We start from the raw sequence: 20,910 nt of genomic DNA, 5'->3' as shown, positions 1-20,910 counted from the left end.
TACAGGTTGCCAACACTTCACCTTTTCGGATATTTCTTGGCCTTTCACTCACGTTGGCGACTCTCACAGGAATTACATCCTTAGAAAGGTCCACAAGCGTAGATGCTACCAGCACTCCTTTTAGGCTATTGCTTAGGTTAGGGTATTCAATGAGTCCAAATCGAAAACTATTGGTTTCTTCAATGGAGCCAGGTATTAATGATTCTGACCTTGAGGGAATTGATAAATCTGTTTGGGCTATTATTTGATGAGCGGATTTTACATCACTTTCTGCGGGAAAGACTGCTATGTCTTCTCTCGTCGAGTGCAGCTCGTTAGTCTTGAAGTCGAGGTTGAAGTCATACTTCTTTAAAAAGTCCAATCCGAGAATGAAGGGGTCTGTGATAGCAGCAACGAATGCCGTATGATGGTAAGTGGCATTTCCAAACACAATTTCTAAGTTCACTTTACCTTCAATCTCGATCTTGTCACCTGTCACAGTTTGGAGGGTAACGCAGGGCGGCGTCCATAGAATGTTGAGTCCAAACTGACGAGCCACATCTGTTCTAATGATTGTAACATTGGCTCCAGTGTCAATAATCAGTTCGCAGGGAAACCCGTTTACATATGCGTAAACAAACAGTCCATTACTGCCGCCACTCGTCGATGAAATCTGGAAAACTTTAAGATGGGGCTCATTCCAATTTGGCGACCTCCGCCCCGCGAGATTGCCATGGCTTAGTTTTCCTGGACCTGCGAGGGAGAGGTGCTTTTCCCTCTGGCTTCTTGGCGAGCTTCACAGTTTCTTCGTAAGTGACCCTCGCCACCACATTTCCAGCACTTAAGTGATTGTCCATTTTGGTCCTTGGGAGCCGAAGTCCTTTTGAGGATTCCTGCAATTTCTTTTATTTGCTTTTCCAGTTCAGCAAAGCGCGACGAAACCGGATCAGGCTCATCAGTTTTCACGCCGCGGATTGAATGACGATCCTTGCGGGTTGCTTGCTGGGCGGCCTCCAACTTCATCGCATACACAACAGCAGAGTTCAGGTCTTTGACATCCGCCATCCGTAGAGCTTTCTGGATTTCCGGATCTCGAACCCCGTCGATGTAGTAGTTGAGTGCCAGGTTGTCCCGAACATCCGCAGGACAGTCGCAAAAAGCAAGATGAGACAGTCTCTCGACGTCCGCCGCTAGCTCTTGCAGGGTTTCCCCGGTTTTCTGGAAACGGGACTTCAACTGGAGTCGGCTGAAATCTTTCTGGCACTTCTCACCGAAGCGAAGCTCCAATGCAGCCGTGAGGGCAGCGAAATCCAGTCGCTGGCTGTCCGGAAGGGTCTGGAGAATGTCCGCTGCGTCACCTCTCAGGGATGCTGCAAGATGACAGGCCTTGGTAGCAGAGTCCCATCCGTTCGCTTCCGCCACTATCATGAATTGAGTTTTGTAAACCTGCCACGAAGTTTTCCCATCAAATGTGGCAAGTTTAATGGACGGTCGAGCAACCGATGTGGGAGCGCCAAACTGTACAGAACTGCTTTCCGCGGTCGCCAATCTCCTTTCCACGTCCTTAATTATTTCTTCCTTAAATGAAGTCAATTTCTTGTCTTCTTCTTCCAGTTTATTTTCTACAGCATTGCATCGGCCTTCAACGGAACTTAATTTTTCTTCAAATTTCTCTTCGATTTTATTTTCCACTGCGATGAATCGGCTTTCAACTGCCTCAAACTTTCCTTCAATAGCATCAACTCGATGCTCTATCTCATTAAATTTATTTTCCATCACAGTCTTTACCGAAGTAAGATCGTTTTTAATTTCCTCTTGGTTAGAAACTAGGTCATTTTTCAGCACCGTTAAATCACTTTTCAATTGGTTTTGATTAGCCGCCATATCATTTTTTAATTGTTCTTGATTAGCTGCCATATCTTTTTTTAATTGTTCTTGATTAGCCGCCATATCATTTTTTAATTGTTCTTGATTAGTCGCCATATCATTTTTTAGTTGTTCTTGATTTGCAGTAAAACTTGCAGTCAAATCACTTTTTAATTGGTCTTGATTAGCCGCTAATTCATTTTTAACAGAGTTGATTGCATCAAGAAGTTGTTTTAATTGTTCATCCATTGCGCGAGTAATCACCATAAAATTAAAGTCCAAATTCAAAAAGTTTTTATGAAAAAAAAATGTCCAAAGTCACACTTACTCCAAGAAAGTCCAGAAGAAGCCCCACGTTGGGCGCCAATTGTAACGGATTCGGTGCGACTTCCACTTTCTTGAAATGAAGACACAGTTCTTGATAAAAACACAGGAAATTTATTTACACTATATACAGGAAAGATCTTCAACAACTGCTAAATTATTCATCAGCAATTAAGCAATTATCACACAACACCGTAAACTCACCGTTTACACACGTATTTACTTCCAAATACGAAAACAACACAGCGAAATGCCTCGCTATAAACAGAGCAAAAATGCACTCAGTTCGAAAATCTCAATCGAAACTAACTGTTTATCCATCGCTAACGGCTTAAATACACCGAAAAGAATTTTCTCAAATATTCCACACGCTTCTCGAAATGCGTTGTCCGTTATCAACTTTTATGAATGAACAAAAAGGGAATAGGGGTCGTATATTTTAGCCATATGAAAAAGGGGTTGTATATTCATTACGGGAAACTATTTACAGGTTACGTTACTACAATAATTACTATTTACAGGATTTGTAACAATACTAGTCATTATAAATTAAATTTAAGTAACATTGATAATATTTCCTTAAATGGTTTTTCAGATTCTGATTATGCGGCTAATCGCGATGACAGAATATCAATGGGGGGACTAGTTATTTTTTTGGATAAAGTACCTATTATTTGGCGTACCTTTAAAGAAAAATGTGTTGCCCTATCTACAATGGAAGCAGAGTACATTGCTTTATGTGAGGCTTCCAAGGAGATTGTATGGTTAAATCGACTAATAAATGAAATGTCCCAAACCAAAATCTCGGGATTTAATTTAATTAAATGTTTATTACATTGTGATAATAGGGCAGCTATTGATTTTTCACATTCACCAATAGAGAACTCGCGCACAAAGCATATTGATGTAAGATATCACTTTTTACGGAATTTGGTTTTGGATAATATTTTTGAATTAAAATATGTAAACAGTAAATTAAATGCCGCAGGTTGTTTTACAAAGCCTTTTAGTCAGGGTTGGGTTTTGGACTGTCCAAAACTGGTTTAGGACAGGACAGGTGGTTTTTACCGTCCAAAACTGTCTAAAACTGTCCAAAAGTGTCCGAAACTGTCTTAAACTGTCCAAAACTATGCTAAAGCTAAAGTGGTGTAATCTAATCAATTGGTTTTAATGCAATATTCGTAATGCATAAATATAGATATTAATGAAGTTTAATTAATGAGTATTTGATAATATTATTCTCCAAATATTCATTTAAAAAATATTTTACTTAAAGAAATGTCAGTAACTAGTACATAAAATCTTTCTTATGTAACAGTTGGTAGAGTTATGAAAAGAAATACACAACACTACCAAGACAACTAATTTCAGTTCCTTTATAACTCAAAGGAATGTTATTAAATGTGCAATAAATATTGAGGTGAAAAAAAAAGCAATTTTTTTTAATGGTTTTTGCAAATAATTTTTACATAATATTTTAATAAAAATAAATTTTTTAATCATAGATTAAAGAACAAGAAATTGATGATTAAACACTTAATTATAAAACTCTTCTGCTATTCTTTTTTTAGTTCATATTTTTAATATAATACATTCTGTAACTACAAAAATTTGTAATTTATTGCATTTAAGTCAATTATTGAACTATATTTTGAACACTTTCTTTTGCACAAATGTCGAAAAATTTGGTTAATGAAAAAAAAACTTCTGCATACAAATTGAAATTTTTAATGAAGAATTTAATTTCTACGTAACTAGATTAAAATCAGCTTCATAAATAAGTTATATACTATATATATATATATATATATATATATATATATATATATATATATATATTTGAATATCCACATTGAATAAATGTATTAAAAAGTTCAAAAAATAGTTTTGACACATTTTGTTCTGTTTTTGATATTTCCTCACAAAATAGTTTTTCAAAAAATAGTTTTGGATACTTTCGGAAACAAAAATTTTGAACAGGATGGTAAAACCTTGCCAATCATGCCTTCATTAGCACACTTGCATAAACATAGGGAAATTTGGTTACTGATATCAAAAAAATAATAAATAAAAAATAAAATAGACTCATACATACAAATTGAAATTGTATTCAAGAATTCAACTTCTATGTTACTAGATTAAAATCAGCTGCACAAATAAGTTGAATGTTCCTATTGAATAAATGTTCAATCTAAAGCATTACTTTAATACATTTTATTCTGTTTTTAATGTTTTTTCACTAAATACAATTTTTCTAAAAACATAGTTTTGGACACTTTTGGACAGTTTTGGACACAAGAGTTTTGGACAGGACGGTAAAAACCAGGGTTTTTACCGTGGTTTTTACCGTAGTGTCCAAAACCTTGCCAACCCTGCTTAGTAAAATTGAATTGGAAAATGTTTGCAAAAATATATTAAATGTCTTTTAATGTTTTTGATATCATACTGTTTCAAAGTGTTAAGGTCTTCATGGTGTTTATACATATTTTTAAATGAATGATTTATTATGTATGTTGCATTTCCTTGTTACCGGAATGCCAAGAAGGGGGGACTTGTCAAAATATTTGATATTTTTTATTTGTTTTCTTGACTTTCCGGTACTGGGGAAATGATATTAATAATACTTACCTATTTTTATGTGAGGGGACTCTCCATATCTTGACGCCGCACTAATTAAATACAGTCCCAAAACTTTCGTTCTTTCCTGCATGCGTAGTAAGAAATGTAAACAAACCGCACGGTGCTTGATTGACGGTTCAGTTAAAATCACAGTGAAAAAAGTGTAACTGTTTCAACGAAATTAAGTTTTGCCAAGAATATTTATTTGAGTTTTCTTAGTGAATTTCATCGAACTTGCAACCAAGAATATGTAAATTGTGTGGAACGTCATCGAAGCTGTATTTAAGCGATGGACGTCCGTCCATCGATCTCTTTCTCTCCCCTGCAACCATAACCAGGATGTCTCCTCCAGCATAAGTTGTTACCAGCCCTTGGATCTACCGTCCAATTGATGATGGAATAGCGTTCCACTTGATCTACGTGTCAAATGAATAGGGCCGGCCGGCCATCCTTATGGATGTTTCAAGACTTCGTTTGGAATCAACTGGCGGAAGATGATTTGATATCACTGGACAGTTTTTCCATTATCAAGATGAACTTTTTTAGGAGCACCTGTGGTATAACTATTCTATTTATTGTTCATGTTCGCTGCAATATTTTTATTATTGCTGGATAGGATTCTACAAGAATAATATATTTTTAAGAAGCCTTTTTTCTTGTTAACATGTTGTATTTTAGTACTAATAAATGTTAATGATTTACTTAAATATGCTTTTTAATTTGACTCAACCAAGACACATTTGTGAGGTCCACCAAGAACTTTAATTAGTTTTTCCTCCTGACATGTTTCAATAAACCACGCAACACATTGAGCTTTCTTAACGCGATCCGCCATTGAAATAACTAAAATGCTTTAATATTCCTTTGTGTGACATGTAGTGCCATGTATGGTCAGAAACATACTGCAGAAAAAAACTTTTGGAGTTATTCTATCTATTGTACTAATTAGTTTCGCTTTAACCCTATTGTTTCTTTTTCAATAAATTTTTGAAGTTGTACGGATCTTTGTCGGACACCCTGTATATATACTAGCTGTGTTGCCCGGCTTTGCTCGGTCTACCTTGTAAAAAACCATTGCATCAAGTGAAGTATCTTCAATAACCAGGGATTAAATGCAAGAAAAAAACCATCATGCAAAATTTTCTCACCAAACAATGACGACAGATACTAAAATGCTTTTAAGAAATTAAAATAAAATGAGAAAGATGGATTTAAAAGGCGTAAGCATGGAAACACAAAATAAAATAAGTTTAAGAATTGAAAATGCGAAGGATCGAAATAAACAATGGATTCAAAAAGCGTTACGGTGGAAATGCAAAATAAAATGGTTAAAAACTTGAATCCAGAGCAGATTTTTGAACTTCATTTAATTTGCTCAATTAAATCGTAACTTTTTTCCTAATGGAGATAGAGGGTTAAACTTTCGACCATAGGTCGAGTTAGATCTGGAGTAAAAAAAGCAGCTCTTTCCAATGCTGCCAAAAAGAAAACTGTGGGACAATTCTTTCAATTTTCATTGATGGATTTAATGAAGAAAGTAGTGCCTAAATTTCAGCTAAGCCTAAAAAAATTCGAGCTAACAACGTAAAAAAAACTTCCACCGCAGTTAAATTAGAGCATTGGAACAAACTGCGTAGAACGCGGAAAATTCTTCCCTTTTTAACGATATATAATATTACTATTTGCGAGTAATTTTTCATCCCCATATTCCGAAATTTATGTGAAAATTGAGCCTCAATTGGAATAAAAAAATAACTATTCATCGAATTGTTTTCAAACTGGTCTGTAAACCTTCTCAGGACTTAAAGGAACAAACTGAAAATTTCAGCAAAATCGCCCATGTAGTTCTCGAGTTTTGCGAGTTCAAACACACAGACGCTTTTTGGAGACTTCATTTTATGCTATGTAGAGATTCGAGAGCCAACAATGAAACTCCCTTCATAGCATGATGTGGGGCAACATTATTTCATTTTCAGAACACCTAAAATTCAAGAATTTTCGGCAATATTTGAGAAGCAGAGAAGTGCTTTGCTTTGACAAGGCTGAACTATATTTAATTTGCTAACTCTTTTTGTTGGTCAGGCATTGAAGAGAGAACTTGGCAGCCCGTTTTCAGCTCAAGTCAGTATGGCAAAGCAAGGCTCAAGTTTTATTGTGCTAAGTGTTTTGTTTTAAGTTATCATAAGCTTTTAAAAATTAATTACATAGCAAAAGTTATCTAGCAAATCACTCTAACTGGGATTTAACAAATAAGTACCATCATGCGATTTTGTATGAATGAAGAAGAAACTCCCATCTGTTATACTATGACTGGTGACTTTTTAGATTAGGTAATACGAAGTATATCTTTGAAAAAGAAATTATAATTAGGATGTAGTAACAAAGTTATGGTTCTTAGGGCCAATGTGTCCCCATACATTTAATATAAATATTATATTTTCAGCCAAAATCATTACAGTATTTTTATTTGTTATTATTGTCCAGTCTCAATCATCAAAATACAACCAAATAAAAAACTCTTAACAATATATAAATTTAAAAAATGTAACCTCTGGTAAAACATATGATTAATTTTTTTCTCAATCACTGTTAATCATTTTTGTCTCGCGTATAGCTATTAGAAAACATCATATTTGACGGGACATCATTAAGATAAAGGAGCAATCGGGACCCATCATGGTATGATGATTTTGTAGTTGCTTAATGATCATGGATCCTGCGAAATGATTTAAATATTTTTGAAATAATTTGTGTTTGTAGAATTTAAGGCATTAATAGTTGCATTTTCTCAAATCTTAACATTTATTTTTAATTTCTTCTTCTTATCCATCCTTCTTCTGCAAAAAAAAAAAAAAAAAAAACCCTGTAAAATTTTTTTTTTTTTATTATGTTTAAAAAAAATACTATTCCTTGTTCCTCATTTAGTTTTTATTTATAGGAGCCTGTTCTGTTTGCAACAACTATAATGGAAAATATTAGATATGGGAAACCGGATGCTTCAGATGAAGAAGTAGATATTTTTGCTATATCCTAGCTAGGTTAATTTATTTGCCTTGTTTTTGTTTTGTATGACTCAATTTAATGTAGTAGTTTTTCCTCTAAAGTTGATATTTTTTGGTGTCAAAGATTTTTAACTGTTCATACATTAATTGATTTGCAATCTATCCAAATCTGACAGACAATCTTTTGCTAAGAGTGTATTTCTCAGACTATAAGTAGAAATTTTAAAATTGTGGAAGTCTATCCTTTGAGCTTTTAGTTACTACTTCATAAAGTTAATAAATATTTCAAACATATTTAGATATTAAAGATTTATAAAGAAAAGTTATTTCTGCTTTGTTGCACACAAAAAATTACAAAAACACTTGTTTCTGTCGATTTTCCCAAAGATTAAAAAATATATGTATATTTAATTTAAAAAAAAAGCCTAATGCTTGTGAAATTTCAGAGCAATAATAAACAGGGATCATGTTGATGAACAAACAATGATAGAAAAAAATGTGCATCAAATTTGTGTTTTCTCTAAGCTATCAAATTTCCATGTTCCCTATTAGGAACATTGGCATGATTCAGTGTACAAAATCGGACAATTTTTACTGCTTTATTAGTTCCATAATTTACAAAGCAAAAGTCTCATAACTGCTATAAATTGCTACTGACACATATAAAAACAAGTCCATAAAGTTTCACTCTTCAACTCTACTCGATTCTTGTGCCCTCTCCCCGCCAGGCCTCTAGGTTTTGAATGAAAGTAGTTGAGGAAAACCCATTTCGTACTTATATATTAAAGTGAACTAAAAAATAAGTATTTGAGGAAGAAAAGAACATTTAAGTTAGAGAATTAGCTTTTTATACACATATTATGTTTAGTGTTGTATGTTCATTGTTTGTAGTTACAATCTTACAAATTGTCAATTTAGAAGGGTTTTTCATTTAGCTATTTGATTTCATTTTGTTATTTTGAAGTAAAGAAATATTTTGATTTTTTCTGTTTTTATTTATTTTAAAGTATTTAACATTTGAAATTCATGTAAATGTGACCAATCCCAAAATATGAAATTAGTTTGTTTTTTTTTTTTCGAAAATTTTTTTCTCCCATTGCTTGAAGGTATGCCTATTGTTCTTATTTTTATGAAGTAACCTTTTTTTTTAATATCTGTATCAGAGACAGGCCTGGGAAAGGGGGGGGGGGGGTCTGGCAATCTAGTGACCTGTTAGGGACCGTGATGATTTTTTGCAGGAAGGCCCAAAATTTATAGGTCCGGGCCTGATCATAGAGCAGGTATTTAAAGGTTAAAGGTCATATATAATTTATTTTTTAGCCTTATAATAATTACTTTGAAATGTACCGTCAACTCTCGGCATCTCGAATATTCCTTTACCTCAAAGTTTTTATTGGGTGCCAAACTCTTAAGAAAATTTTGGGAGCTTCTCATAACTCGAACTGTTAATAACTTGAAACTTTTAGCCAGTCCCTTGGGACTTTCAGTTATTGAGAGTTGACTGTATCTACAAAATTTATGCAATATTTATTTATTACATTATTATTTTTTTTAATATAAGGTCATCGAAGCAGCAAAAATGGCAAATGCTCATGGTTTTATTAGTCAATTTGTGGATGGCTATGATACAATGCTTGGTGAGCGTGGAGCTACTGTGTCTGGTGGGCAGAAACAAAGAATTGCTATTGCAAGGGCACTGTTGAAGGATCCAAAAATTTTAATTCTTGATGAAGCAACAAGGTAAAATGTATTGAATTTCTATCTCAAAGCATTTGCACTTGATATGTTGATGTTCTTACTAATCACTGTGAACTTTTTTTTTTTAATCAGTTGATAAGAGGCTTAGAAAATCTAAAAAATCTCTTGAAGAACAGAAATAAAAACTAAACATTCTACATATATCATTTGTATTATTATTATTATTATTATTATTTTGTATGTAACAAACTGAAATTATTTAAATCTACTTTAGAATATGATACATAGCATTATTTAATATCTCACCATAGGTTTTTGTATAATTTCTCTTGTGTTGTTTTATGGAGACTTTTTTTCCTCCAGAATCATTGAATTTTCTTTCTATTATGTTGTTCGCTATAACATATCACGTACATTTTTATAAAAGTTAGCAAGTTTCTGTGAGGAAAATCACTTCCTATTTTGATTAAGTAACTTTTAAAACTATTTGAATTTCCGTATAAAAGTTTTAGGAAGACTACTTTGTAAATTTTTTTTTACAAGACTAAATTTAGGTTTTATTATTCCCTTAACAATTGTGTTTTGTAAAAATTCACTTTCAAAGTGTTGTTAAAAAACATTTTGGTTTATCTGTGAATTCTAAAAAAATTGCTCTATTTAAGAGAAATTACTGAAAATATTATAACCTAAAGCAGGGATTTCCCAAACTGGGTACTGAGGCTCCCTGGGATGCTTTAGGAAGAAGCAAGGGCTGTCTCGAAGTGTCCTTGGAATTCATGTAAGTTGTTTGCCCCCAGATAACGCCACCCATACCGCTAAGGTCATCCCCTCATTTTTTGATGCATCAAAACAAAAATAAGCTAGATCGAGACTTCATCGTCGCCAGAAAGCCCAACTGATGGTCTGCTGCTGCTTTATCAACAGGCAATTTTTTATCACTAGGCAAAAGTGTCACCGAAGTTAAAACAAAAGAGTCTTGTAAAAACCACTCTATCTTACTTTGCTATAAGTTTTCTTTCTTCATGGTTATGGTTCAATGTAGTTTACTAGAATACAAAAAGTTGTTTATTGTTCTTGAAGCCAAATTTATGTAGTTGACTAATTTCAAAAAGAAAATTTTTGTTGTGTGTCGTCATTTTTTTCTGTGAATTGCAAACCTAGAAAACTAGATTGTAGCCCAATAAACCCATCGTTCACATTATTAGGAAGCATCGCACATTCATTTCAAATTACAATTATTGTTAAAGAAATTTACTTTGTGAACATGTGTGTTCTGTTATTAGTAATACTTTATTTCAGTGGTTATGGTTGTTTTGTACTTATATCAGATTTATGCTCATCAAATATTTTTTCATTGACATTGATCTTATTCTTTTTGAGATTTGTTTGTTTCTGCATCCTGTTTGAAGTATTTCACCCTGAAATTCAAACCCAGAATTATTGACTTTATAATATAAATCTAAGGTTCTGGTATATTAACCCCCAAAGAGAATTTAGGGATAGATTGCAGATCTGTTCAGGGACCATAGAACTAGGTTTTTATGGGAAAAGAATGTTTTTAGAAGAATTTCAAATATACCTATAATTTTTGCTTAGGAATGCTAATACTGTTATACAGTTGACTCTCTGTTTAATGGCTTTCAAGGGACCACAAAAAACCGTCCTTAAGTAGAGAGCATCCTTAAATAGAATGCTTTTAACACTATAGTGTTCCATATGGGACTGTGAACAGTCGTTGTTAAATAGAGAAAATGGTGAAATAGAGCATTGTTAAACAGAGAGCCAACTGTGTGTGTATGTATATATATATATATATATATATATATATATATAAATATATATATTTATAAATATATATATATATAATGCCACTGTAACTTATATTGGTTCAAACAATTACTCTTTCATATTGTGTGTAGAACCCAATGAGAAAAGCATGTTATTTTATTTCAATATAAATTTTGTCATTATTTTCATTTTCTTATATGCAAAGTACACCATGTTTTTCAGAAAAATTTGCTTTTTTTTCTTTAGTGCATTGGATGTTGAATCAGAAAAAGTTGTTCAGGAAGCCCTGGATTATGCTGTTAAAGGTTGCACTTTCACCAAATCTTTCTATTTTAAGTTATTAACAGATTGATATTAAAATTCCTTATTGCTTCTCAAATGATGTGGAAACATTCAAGTCATGCCTTTAAGGGGAAAGTAGACCTTTATCCAACAGTGAATTGGTAACGGATGAGCAAGGTGAATTATATGAGTGCATAGATATAGAGGGTTCAAAAAAAAAAAAAAAAAAAAAAGGAAAAAGGGGGGGGGCATATTTTTCCTAGTGGTAAATTACACTTTTTCATCATAATTTGCCAGCTTATAAATAAAGCTCCCGATTATTCACAGCCTCTCACACTTTCAAAAAAATTCTTTCTTTTTTTTTTGGAGATGATTAACTTAATGTAGATAAATGCACACATAATGACTTAACAAGTGTAAAGTCTGTTTTTAGACATTCCTATTTCTTTATTCCCCCTCCCTTCCAATTATATCTACCCTTTAATGGTCACTGAAACCTGATTTTTAGATCTACACAATTTAGTGCTTTAAATCTACACTACATACTGATTATCAGATTTACCGTATTTACTGATTTTTAGATCTGCACAACTTTTGTGCGTAAACGAGTGACCAGACTAGAATTTAAAAAAATCTTTCCTCTCCTGTGTCTTTTTGATGTACCCTAGCTTAATCTGTTAAAATTATCTGCTCACACTATTTACTTGGGTATGTGTGTAATCCATTTGCAATAGTGAGAGGTTTTTTTCAACTTTTACATGCATTTTTTACATACAGTTTAATTGTTTTAGCTGTTGTTTAAATATATGCGAGTGTTACTGAGCCATTTAAGCTATTATCTCTTTTAGCTACTAAGAACTAGTATCCTTTTTGTCTAATTTGCAGATTATCCGCAAATTCGATTATCTGTTGTTACTGTTCCACCCTGTTCTGTGGATAGTCAGGAGTTCACTGTAAAGCAAAACGAGACTATAGGGCTGTTACTCATAGGTGCGCTATCACTCCTTGGGCATAATAATACCGAGCCAATCAGCATTTTCAAGATAAAAAATTAAGTTATTTACGCAGTTGTAACTTGGGACAAAAGAATTTTTTTATGCTAATTTGTATAATGTTGAACATATGCTTTTTCATGGTGATTTCGTAAATTTTGCCAACTTACTGTGGCATGTTGCATTACGAAACAATTAGATTTCTTCAGGAAATTGACATCTCTTGTTTCCTTCATTCCCTAGATCCAGAAGGGTCATTGTGACCTAAGCTACAACCCAAAGCTATATTTTGGGACTTGTTATGTGAAAAAGTTGTCTCAGACCCCTTATTTTCCTCAAATATTACATTTATGAAACTTTTTTTTTAAAATTACCCTCTCCAAAATCAGGAGCTGAATCCGCCTTCATGCTATGCAAATATTTATGGTTATGCAACTCAAATATTTTGGATTTTTTTTTTTAATTTCTTAATCATTTGCTAGTATTTAGTTATTTCAAAAAAATAGTTTTGAAGATATATGAATATTTTAAATTCCTATGCATGACTTTGTTTATTCTTTATTAGGTCGCACAGTTTTAGTAATAGCTCATAGGTTGAGTACCATTCAAAATGCAGATTATATTACTGTCATAACAAATGGAGTAGTATCTGAGGTAACATTTGTTTCATTATTGTTTTAGTGTTCCAACGTTAAAGTACGTGTGCTTGTTTTTCAATTTTTATTTCAAAATGACTTTTAAACTCTGGGTATAAATATAAGTCGCAAAACTTTTCTGTGGCCAGCCCCTCCTTCCAAGTTATTGACGACTCCTGAAATTCTGGTAGTCAATCTGTTAATTCTGTACCTCAGAGCCAGCCTGACGTAAGTGCAAACAATGTTTTTTTTTTCTGTTTATTAGTGCATTGTATGTAGAAGCCTATTCTGCATCGAGCTATGTGAATGTAATTCTTTTTTAAAAAATCCTTTTAAATTTTTTACCTGGGTTAAAAAAGTGCACGTCCCATCCTTTACATCTGCTGGAAAAAAGTTTTTCCCCTTTCATATAAAATTATCATAATGGATAGTTGCAGGGGTGGAAAATCTGCTCCAATTTTCAACTTCTGATACAAATTGACCAAATTCACGGTTTATTGCGCCAAATCGCGCCAAAAATGCGATTTTATTATCCAAAAACATTCACTACAGGAAAAAAATAACTTTTGCATTCTGTTTTTGACATTATAAGCTAAAAAGAAGCACATAAGTGAAAGAGGAGGTAAAGATTTGCTTATATTCGCCGAAAATTGCGTGCTGTGCTTTAAGTTTCAATCTTTTTGCATAATGCAAATTTTGTAAAAATTTTGAAGCATGGAAGTTGTTTTCACCTATGCTTCTTTAAATTGGCCTTTTTAATTTCTTATTTTATAATTATTTCATGTTTTGAATAAAATTAGGATGTAGGGGAATGGGGGGGGGGGGAATGAAATAGCGGGTCAAAGTGGAATGGGGAAATATTTACTCTGCTTTTAGCGCCACCTATCTAGTAATATTTTAACCATGTAGTCTACTGCAGTCAAGAAAAATTATATCTGGAAATCAAAGAATATGATGATACAAGCTATTTTCAAAAATTGATGCTCATATTGTGTTGTAGTCATATATATATATATATATATATATATATACTAGAGGATCCGACAAACGTTGTTCTGTTCAAAATTTGTCAATTGAAAAGTTGAAAAATTTCAATAAACTATCAAGTGTTTCAACCGTTTTGTTGAAAAAAATAAGTAAATAGAAAATGTTTTAAACTGCTTGGTGTCAGAATGCACATATTTATTACAACTTGATTTATCTAGTGCCCACTGAGCAGTTGTTTTATCAACTATTTTTTCTCGTGTACTTCAAAGATCTTCAGAGATTGTATGGTTTGTTCCTTTAGACTTAAAAATCATCGTCAGATATTAAGTTTAAAAAAATAACTTTCCCATCTAGTAAAAACGGGAAATCCCGCTGCAATGTCCCCATGTGAAAAAAAATAAATAAAACAATCCAATGGATATCGTTTAAAAAATGATAAATGTAAAAACAGTTCCCTGAATAAGTGAAAATCACTCCGCTCCCTCCTCGGAATGTAAAATAAACATTTTTCAATTAAATAGAATAAACACTCTTTAAAAACCAAAAGCAATTCTTTGCAATTTAAAATATTTCACCAAATGAACAAAAGATACAATAAATTACATTAACAGTAGTGAACAAATAATCAGGCAACCGGATTGTTATGGCCAAGGTCGCCAAGCCATCAAGTTCCTGTAATCCAGCCGATCAGTGAGCGAAGCGAACTCCGACCGATTAGCGGTTCCATCATTGGAACGAAAACTTCATATATTTGCCTAATTTCAGGGCCCGATCAAAACAAACTGGTGCCCAGGTCCAGAGTAAAAATTGTTGCCCCCTTCCATGAGAAAATCAGCACAATTTCAAAGTCAATGTTTTATACTAGAAACCTAATACACTAGAAACCTACACATTACTACAGAAACCTGGGATTTGAATACCAAACACTTGATTGTCACCATACTAATCATAGTTAAAATTAACTTCCCTTAAGGTGAAAATGAATTAAAAAACAATTTAAAACTGCAAAAATAGCAAAAAAAAGAAAAATAATTCTGACATTAAGCTTTAAAAAGACTTCTTTCTGGCTTTAACAGACGTAAATGTGTCAATCACATCATCGAAATCTAATTTTGATGTCACAGAATTTTCAATGGTCAACAGGAAAAACACCTGTAAATTATCCTGAGAAATGCAGCTTCTCAAACGATTTTTGATTCTTTTCAAAGCTGAAAAGGGACGTTCACTTTAACAGAAAAAAAGGAAGTAAATTAATTTAGGCTATTTTAATGCCCCTAAATTAGTGGTGCCCAGGTCCGCGAACCCGCCGTACCGTGTGTTAATCAGGCCCTGCCTAGTTTGTTATTTCCACCAAAGATAAAAAATCTTCCACTGCACTGATCTTGTGTGTACAGAACTACCCTGTTGTAATTTATCTGGACAAAAATAAAATTTGTTTCGTCTTAGAATTCTATCATCTTTTCCTTTAATAATGTACTGATTAGTTTGATAATCCTTAATGCATTTTTGCCATTGGTGCCAAAACTCCGATGGATTTGAACTGAGAAACAAATGTTGTTATGTACGGTACTATTCGATCATTTGGTTAGGAAAACCTAAAGCACCGACAAGGTCGCATATAAGCTACTTTTACTGCTGTTCGGTCATAGGAAAATTTCAGGCCCTCTCATTGGCTTATTCGAGTGTCAATCAAAGCTTCATAGACGTCATTGTAATGTTGCTAGTCATCTTTCGCACTGTGTTTCTTGTTTGTAATCTGCTAAATACGAATAAGCATGTGCAAATGATACCTTTAATTGAATGTTGCTGGCAAAAACAGCATTATTATTTCCAATCAATTTCATTCTTTGCAAAACAAATGAAAGCTGCCTTTGAGCTACTATGCTTTGAAATAAAAATAGGTGGCGCCATCTTTGGACAAAAAATGCATGTTTTACAACATTGTTTTGATTTAAATTGAAGTTATTTTAAAAATAATTCTCATGGTAAATTATTTTGTAGATGGAAAAGAGCGAATTCTGCAATTTTTAATATTCTTCATGATATTTAATGCAATTTAAGCAGCTCTTCTTAAAGAAATGATTACCATTTAACTTAATAATAAATACTTCTAGTGAATAATTAAACACATAATAATTTCTAATATAATTTTCTCTTGTGCCAATTTTTTTCTAGCTAATTTCTAATGAATATGAGTTAGCATTCAAGAATAAGACTTCCAATTGAATTTTGAGTAAATAACTTCATTGGGGGATGTAACTAACATTCATTATTGGGGGTTTTCATTTGGGTAAATAACTGGCTGACCGGAAGGAAACAAAGGATAGTTGTAAGGGGAAATTATTCTAATTGGAGTGAGGTTTTAAGTGGGGTTCCTCAAGGATCAGTGTTAGGGTCTGTTTTGTTCATTGTTTTTATGAACAATATTCACAAAAATATTTCTGGGAACATGAATTGTTTTGCTGATGATGTCAAAGTTATGGGGGCTAGAAAATGAAGAACAAGCAAAACAGCTGCAAGAAGATCTAGATCATATTACGGAGTGGGCTGATAAATGGGGTATGGCTGTTAATGTTGGGAAATGTCAAGTGCTACATTTAGGGCATGGAAATAAGTGTACAAGTTATTATTTGCAAGGTTCAGTCATTAGTCACGCTGACAAAGTTACTGATCTGGGGGTCTTAATAAGTCAGGATTTAAAGTTTAGCCAACAGTGCAGCATTGCTAGTAACAAGGCCAATAAGATGCTTGGGTTTATCAATAGATCTATTTCAAACAAATCTAAAGAAGTTCTTCTGCCCTTATATAGAAGTTTGGTAAGACCTCATCTGGAGTATGCTGTTCAGTTTTGGTCTCCTTATCTTAAGAAAGACATTAATGTATTGGAAAGGGTTCAAAGGCGAGCTACAAGGCTAATAAATGGACTTTCTCACTTAGACTATGATTCCAGGCTTAGAAGGCTAAAAATGTACAGTCTTGAGCAAGGGGGGACATGATTCAGTCGTTTAAATTTATTAAAATGAAAGATATTACGGAGCTGAAGTTTAACACTGAAAACAGGACAAGGGGTCATTGTTTTAAGCTATTTAAATCTCAGGCTAACATGGATGTTAGGAAAAATTATTATTTTAGCAGGGTAGTGGAACCTTGGAACAGTTTACCGGAAGAGGTGGTAATGAGCAAGGGAGTAGATAGTTTTAAAAGGGCCATTGATCTTCACTGGGGATTGTAAATTGACTAGGACCAGTCTAGCTGGGCCCAGAGCCTGTTGCTGGTCGTCACTTTTGTATTTGTATAATCTAATTGAGAGAGTCCATTTATTAGCCTTGTAGCCTGCCCTTGAACCCTTTCCAATACATTAATGTCTTTCTTAAGATAAGGAGACCAAAACTGAACAGCATACTCCAAATGAGGTCTTACCAAACTTCTATATAAAGGCTAGGAACTTCTTTAGATTTGTTTGAAAATAGATCTATTGATAAACCCAAGAATCTTATTGGCCTTGTTACTAGCAATGCTGCACTGTTGGCTAAACTTTAAATCCTGACTTATTAAGACCCCCAGATCAGTAACTTTGTCTGCCTGACTAATGACTGAACCTTGCAAATAATAACTTGTACATTTATTTCTATGCCCTAAATGTAGCACTTGACATTTCCCAACATTAACAGCCATACCCCATTTATCAGCCCACTCCGTAATATGATCTAGATCCTCTTGCAGCTGTTTTGCTTGTTCTTCATTTTCTACAGTCCCCATAACTTTGACATCATCAGCAAAACAATTCATGTTCCCAGAAATATTTTTGTCAAATCACTTACATATTCATTCATTAATTATTTCCATTACAATCCTTCTTTTAATAATTCCCTTATTTATTCATTCATTTACTTTTTTTTTACTTCACAATTTTGTTCTTTCATTTACTTTTTCTCATATATTAACTTATTTGTTTATTGTTTCATTTATTTTTCATTAACTCAGTAATTCTTTTCTTTAATTTTATTCATTTATTTGATCAATAATATCTTTAACAAGCAAATAGAAAATATTCCATTAGAAAAAACTATTATATTTCACTTTGCCCCATAAAGGTATAAAAACTTATTTCTTCTAAGTAAATCTTTTATTCATGCAGTGTTTAAAACTTTGTTTTATTTTCAAATTTTTCCATTGAAATGTTTTTTGCACTAAAAAACTTTACTTTTCAAGTCAGCTAATCAATTCCAAAGAAAGTTTTTTTTTACCATAGTGAAAGAGAATTTCACATCTTTATACTCTCCTCTCCCTCCCCACACCTTTTTTCTTTTTTGTCATAATTAGAAGCTGCCTATAAATAAGTTTTTTGAGCGGTAGTTTTTTCTCTCTAGCTTTGTATGTAATAAATGCACAAAAAGCATATTTAATGGAAAATCCTTTATTTGTTGTCTGTGTCATGTAATGCAAACATTTGTCAATAAATATATGACAAATGTTTACAACAACTGCTCAGAAACAATTCAGTGGCTGCTCGCCAAAAGTTGATATGTCTAATTTGTCATCTTTTCAGGAGAGTGAAAACAAAACATGATATGTAGAGTTATCAAATTTTGATGCAGAATTATATGAAAACTTTAATTACATCATTTTTGGTAGTTCACATGTCTTCCGCTTAATAAATTCTGGCATAAAAAAAAAAAAAATACCACTATAAACACATATAATGATCGATAAAGTAGAACATGGTCAAATTTGACCTGTCAACTTTTAGCAAATAACCATAGAACTAAATTACGATTCTATTTAGGTATGTATTATGATTAATCATACCTTTACTAAAAGTAGTTTTTGCACACTTTTTTTTTTAAATTAGAATATTGCTACCCAATTGGGTTTAAAAATTATTTATGTACTTTTTTGCTACAAATGTTTTGTATTTGCTTCAAACTCTGTAGTGGCAGTGTACAAAATTAAAAATTTTGTTACGAAAAAGTGAATTCACCTGATACAAAGCTGATCATTCTGATACAAAACTATTTTTACTGATACAAAACAGTTCGTTCTGATACCAAATACGAATTTTTGCTGACATAGAAATGAATTTTTGATTTTCCACCCCTGCTTACCTCCTTCTAACTCTGAGGCACAGAATTGATGGACATCTAAAATAACTATTAAAGATTAAGTTTAGTATTTTTGATAATGCAGTGTGTAATGTGTTATTAATTTTCAACTCTAATTCACTAGGGATCCAGATGTATTTTATTAACTTTTTTTTTAGAATGTGAATAATGAATTAATTTTATTACTTATTATTATATGTGGAGAATTAGAATTTTATTTACAAATGATTTAATGTTGTGTGGAGGAGGAGAGCAACAATTTTCATAGACCTCTTTTGATTTTGTACCTGTTTGGTCCTTGTTTCTACGTCTACATGGCTTTTTCAGGGTATTGGTGCCATACCAGATTTACCCTTGATTTATACAAAATTCCAATGAACTGGCAGAAAGCCCTATTATTAAATGTGGTTTATACATCGGTGGGACAAGTGCTATGAAAAACTGCAAGCTTCAGAAAGTCAATTCTGTAACGTTTGGTGATCGTTGCAAAGATTAGAAAATATATTAATGAGGGATTTGCTTAATTATGTTACAAATAGCAGGCTTTATAAAGATCTTGCTATTGAACCCATTTCTACATTTATCATCGCCTTGGCTATAAATTTCTTTATGAAATTCTACCCTCATCACAACCCTGAAATTGCCAAACTGATAAATTTTATTTCAAATGACCGTCAGAGTTCAACTTCTAGTAATGCAATGTTTCTGAAGTTCTCCACCATTGCCTATAATAGCTGCGTGGCTCGTCGATTGGGGGGGGGGGGGGATTGCCCCTTTCTCTTGCCTTGACCTGTGAGAGCATTTTCAACCTGCTGATCGCTCCTATGAGCAATCTTTATTTTTAAGTTTTAAAATTTTGAATTTTAATTAAATCCATTTGTTTTACTTCGCTTTATGTCACTTACACAGCACTTTCTCTCTCGGCATTGCCTTTTCTTGGTGGTTTTTCTTTTCACATGGGCCTAACACGGGCAGATCTAGAGAAGGCTATGGCTTCTCCCAAAACCTTGTGATTGTAGGAATTTCTTTAGGAGGGGAAAAAAGAAAGAAAATATTATGAGGAGATTACAACATTTAATGCTTGCCTTTTATTTTAAAAGAAATTTAGGTCTAAGCTGGGAGATAAATTATATGACTCTCCTCAAAACAGAACTTTTATATTTTCAATTTACCTCTGTTGTTTACATCATTTCTTGATTCCTACTTCTTGGATGATCTCTAAATTTTGTTGTCCTCGGAGTACCTGCCATACAAAGCACAAAAGTCGTATCTGCACTTTTTATCAAAATTGAGTTATTGTCACCTGGTGGTTCTTTGTCATATATTTTAGCCAAATACAATGTTTTATGGTCATTTGATAGGAAATATTTTATAAAAAATTCTGAAAAAGTTTCAACTGATCAAATACATGGAGGCACACAACTTTAAACAAGAATTTCTCATTTTGTCCTCAGCTGCAGATACCACTTTTGCGCTTAGCACGGCAGTTTTGCTCTGTGCTCTCAAGACCCAAGAGTGCCTAAATTTGCATTTGGGGGGAAGGAGGGCTTTATTTTCGAAACTGGGGCAGAACCCTCTTTTCCCATGCTCCTTCACAAATGCCGCGAAAGGTAACCGAAAATTCCATTTTAGGACT

The 20,910-nt window shown here is 33.0% G+C and overlaps 1 protein-coding gene across 1 annotated transcript in view; it reads left to right on the top strand.

Moving 5' to 3' along the window:
- The window catches only part of LOC129223386 (mitochondrial potassium channel ATP-binding subunit-like), a 66,296-nt gene that overhangs the window by 43,490 nt on the left and 1,896 nt on the right, over positions 1 to 20,910 (top strand). Inside the window, exons 15-18 of the mRNA XM_054857973.1 lie at positions 7,727 to 7,798; positions 9,352 to 9,530; positions 11,523 to 11,581; positions 13,116 to 13,204. Of these exons, the coding sequence (XP_054713948.1) occupies positions 7,727 to 7,798; positions 9,352 to 9,530; positions 11,523 to 11,581; positions 13,116 to 13,204 (399 nt within the window). The remainder of the gene's footprint in view (positions 1 to 7,726; positions 7,799 to 9,351; positions 9,531 to 11,522; positions 11,582 to 13,115; positions 13,205 to 20,910) is intronic.

Source organism: Uloborus diversus, chromosome 5, assembly GCF_026930045.1.
Source record: "Uloborus diversus isolate 005 chromosome 5, Udiv.v.3.1, whole genome shotgun sequence".
Taxonomy (NCBI): domain Eukaryota; kingdom Metazoa; phylum Arthropoda; class Arachnida; order Araneae; family Uloboridae; genus Uloborus; species Uloborus diversus.
This window is presented reverse-complemented; position numbering and strand designations above follow the sequence as displayed.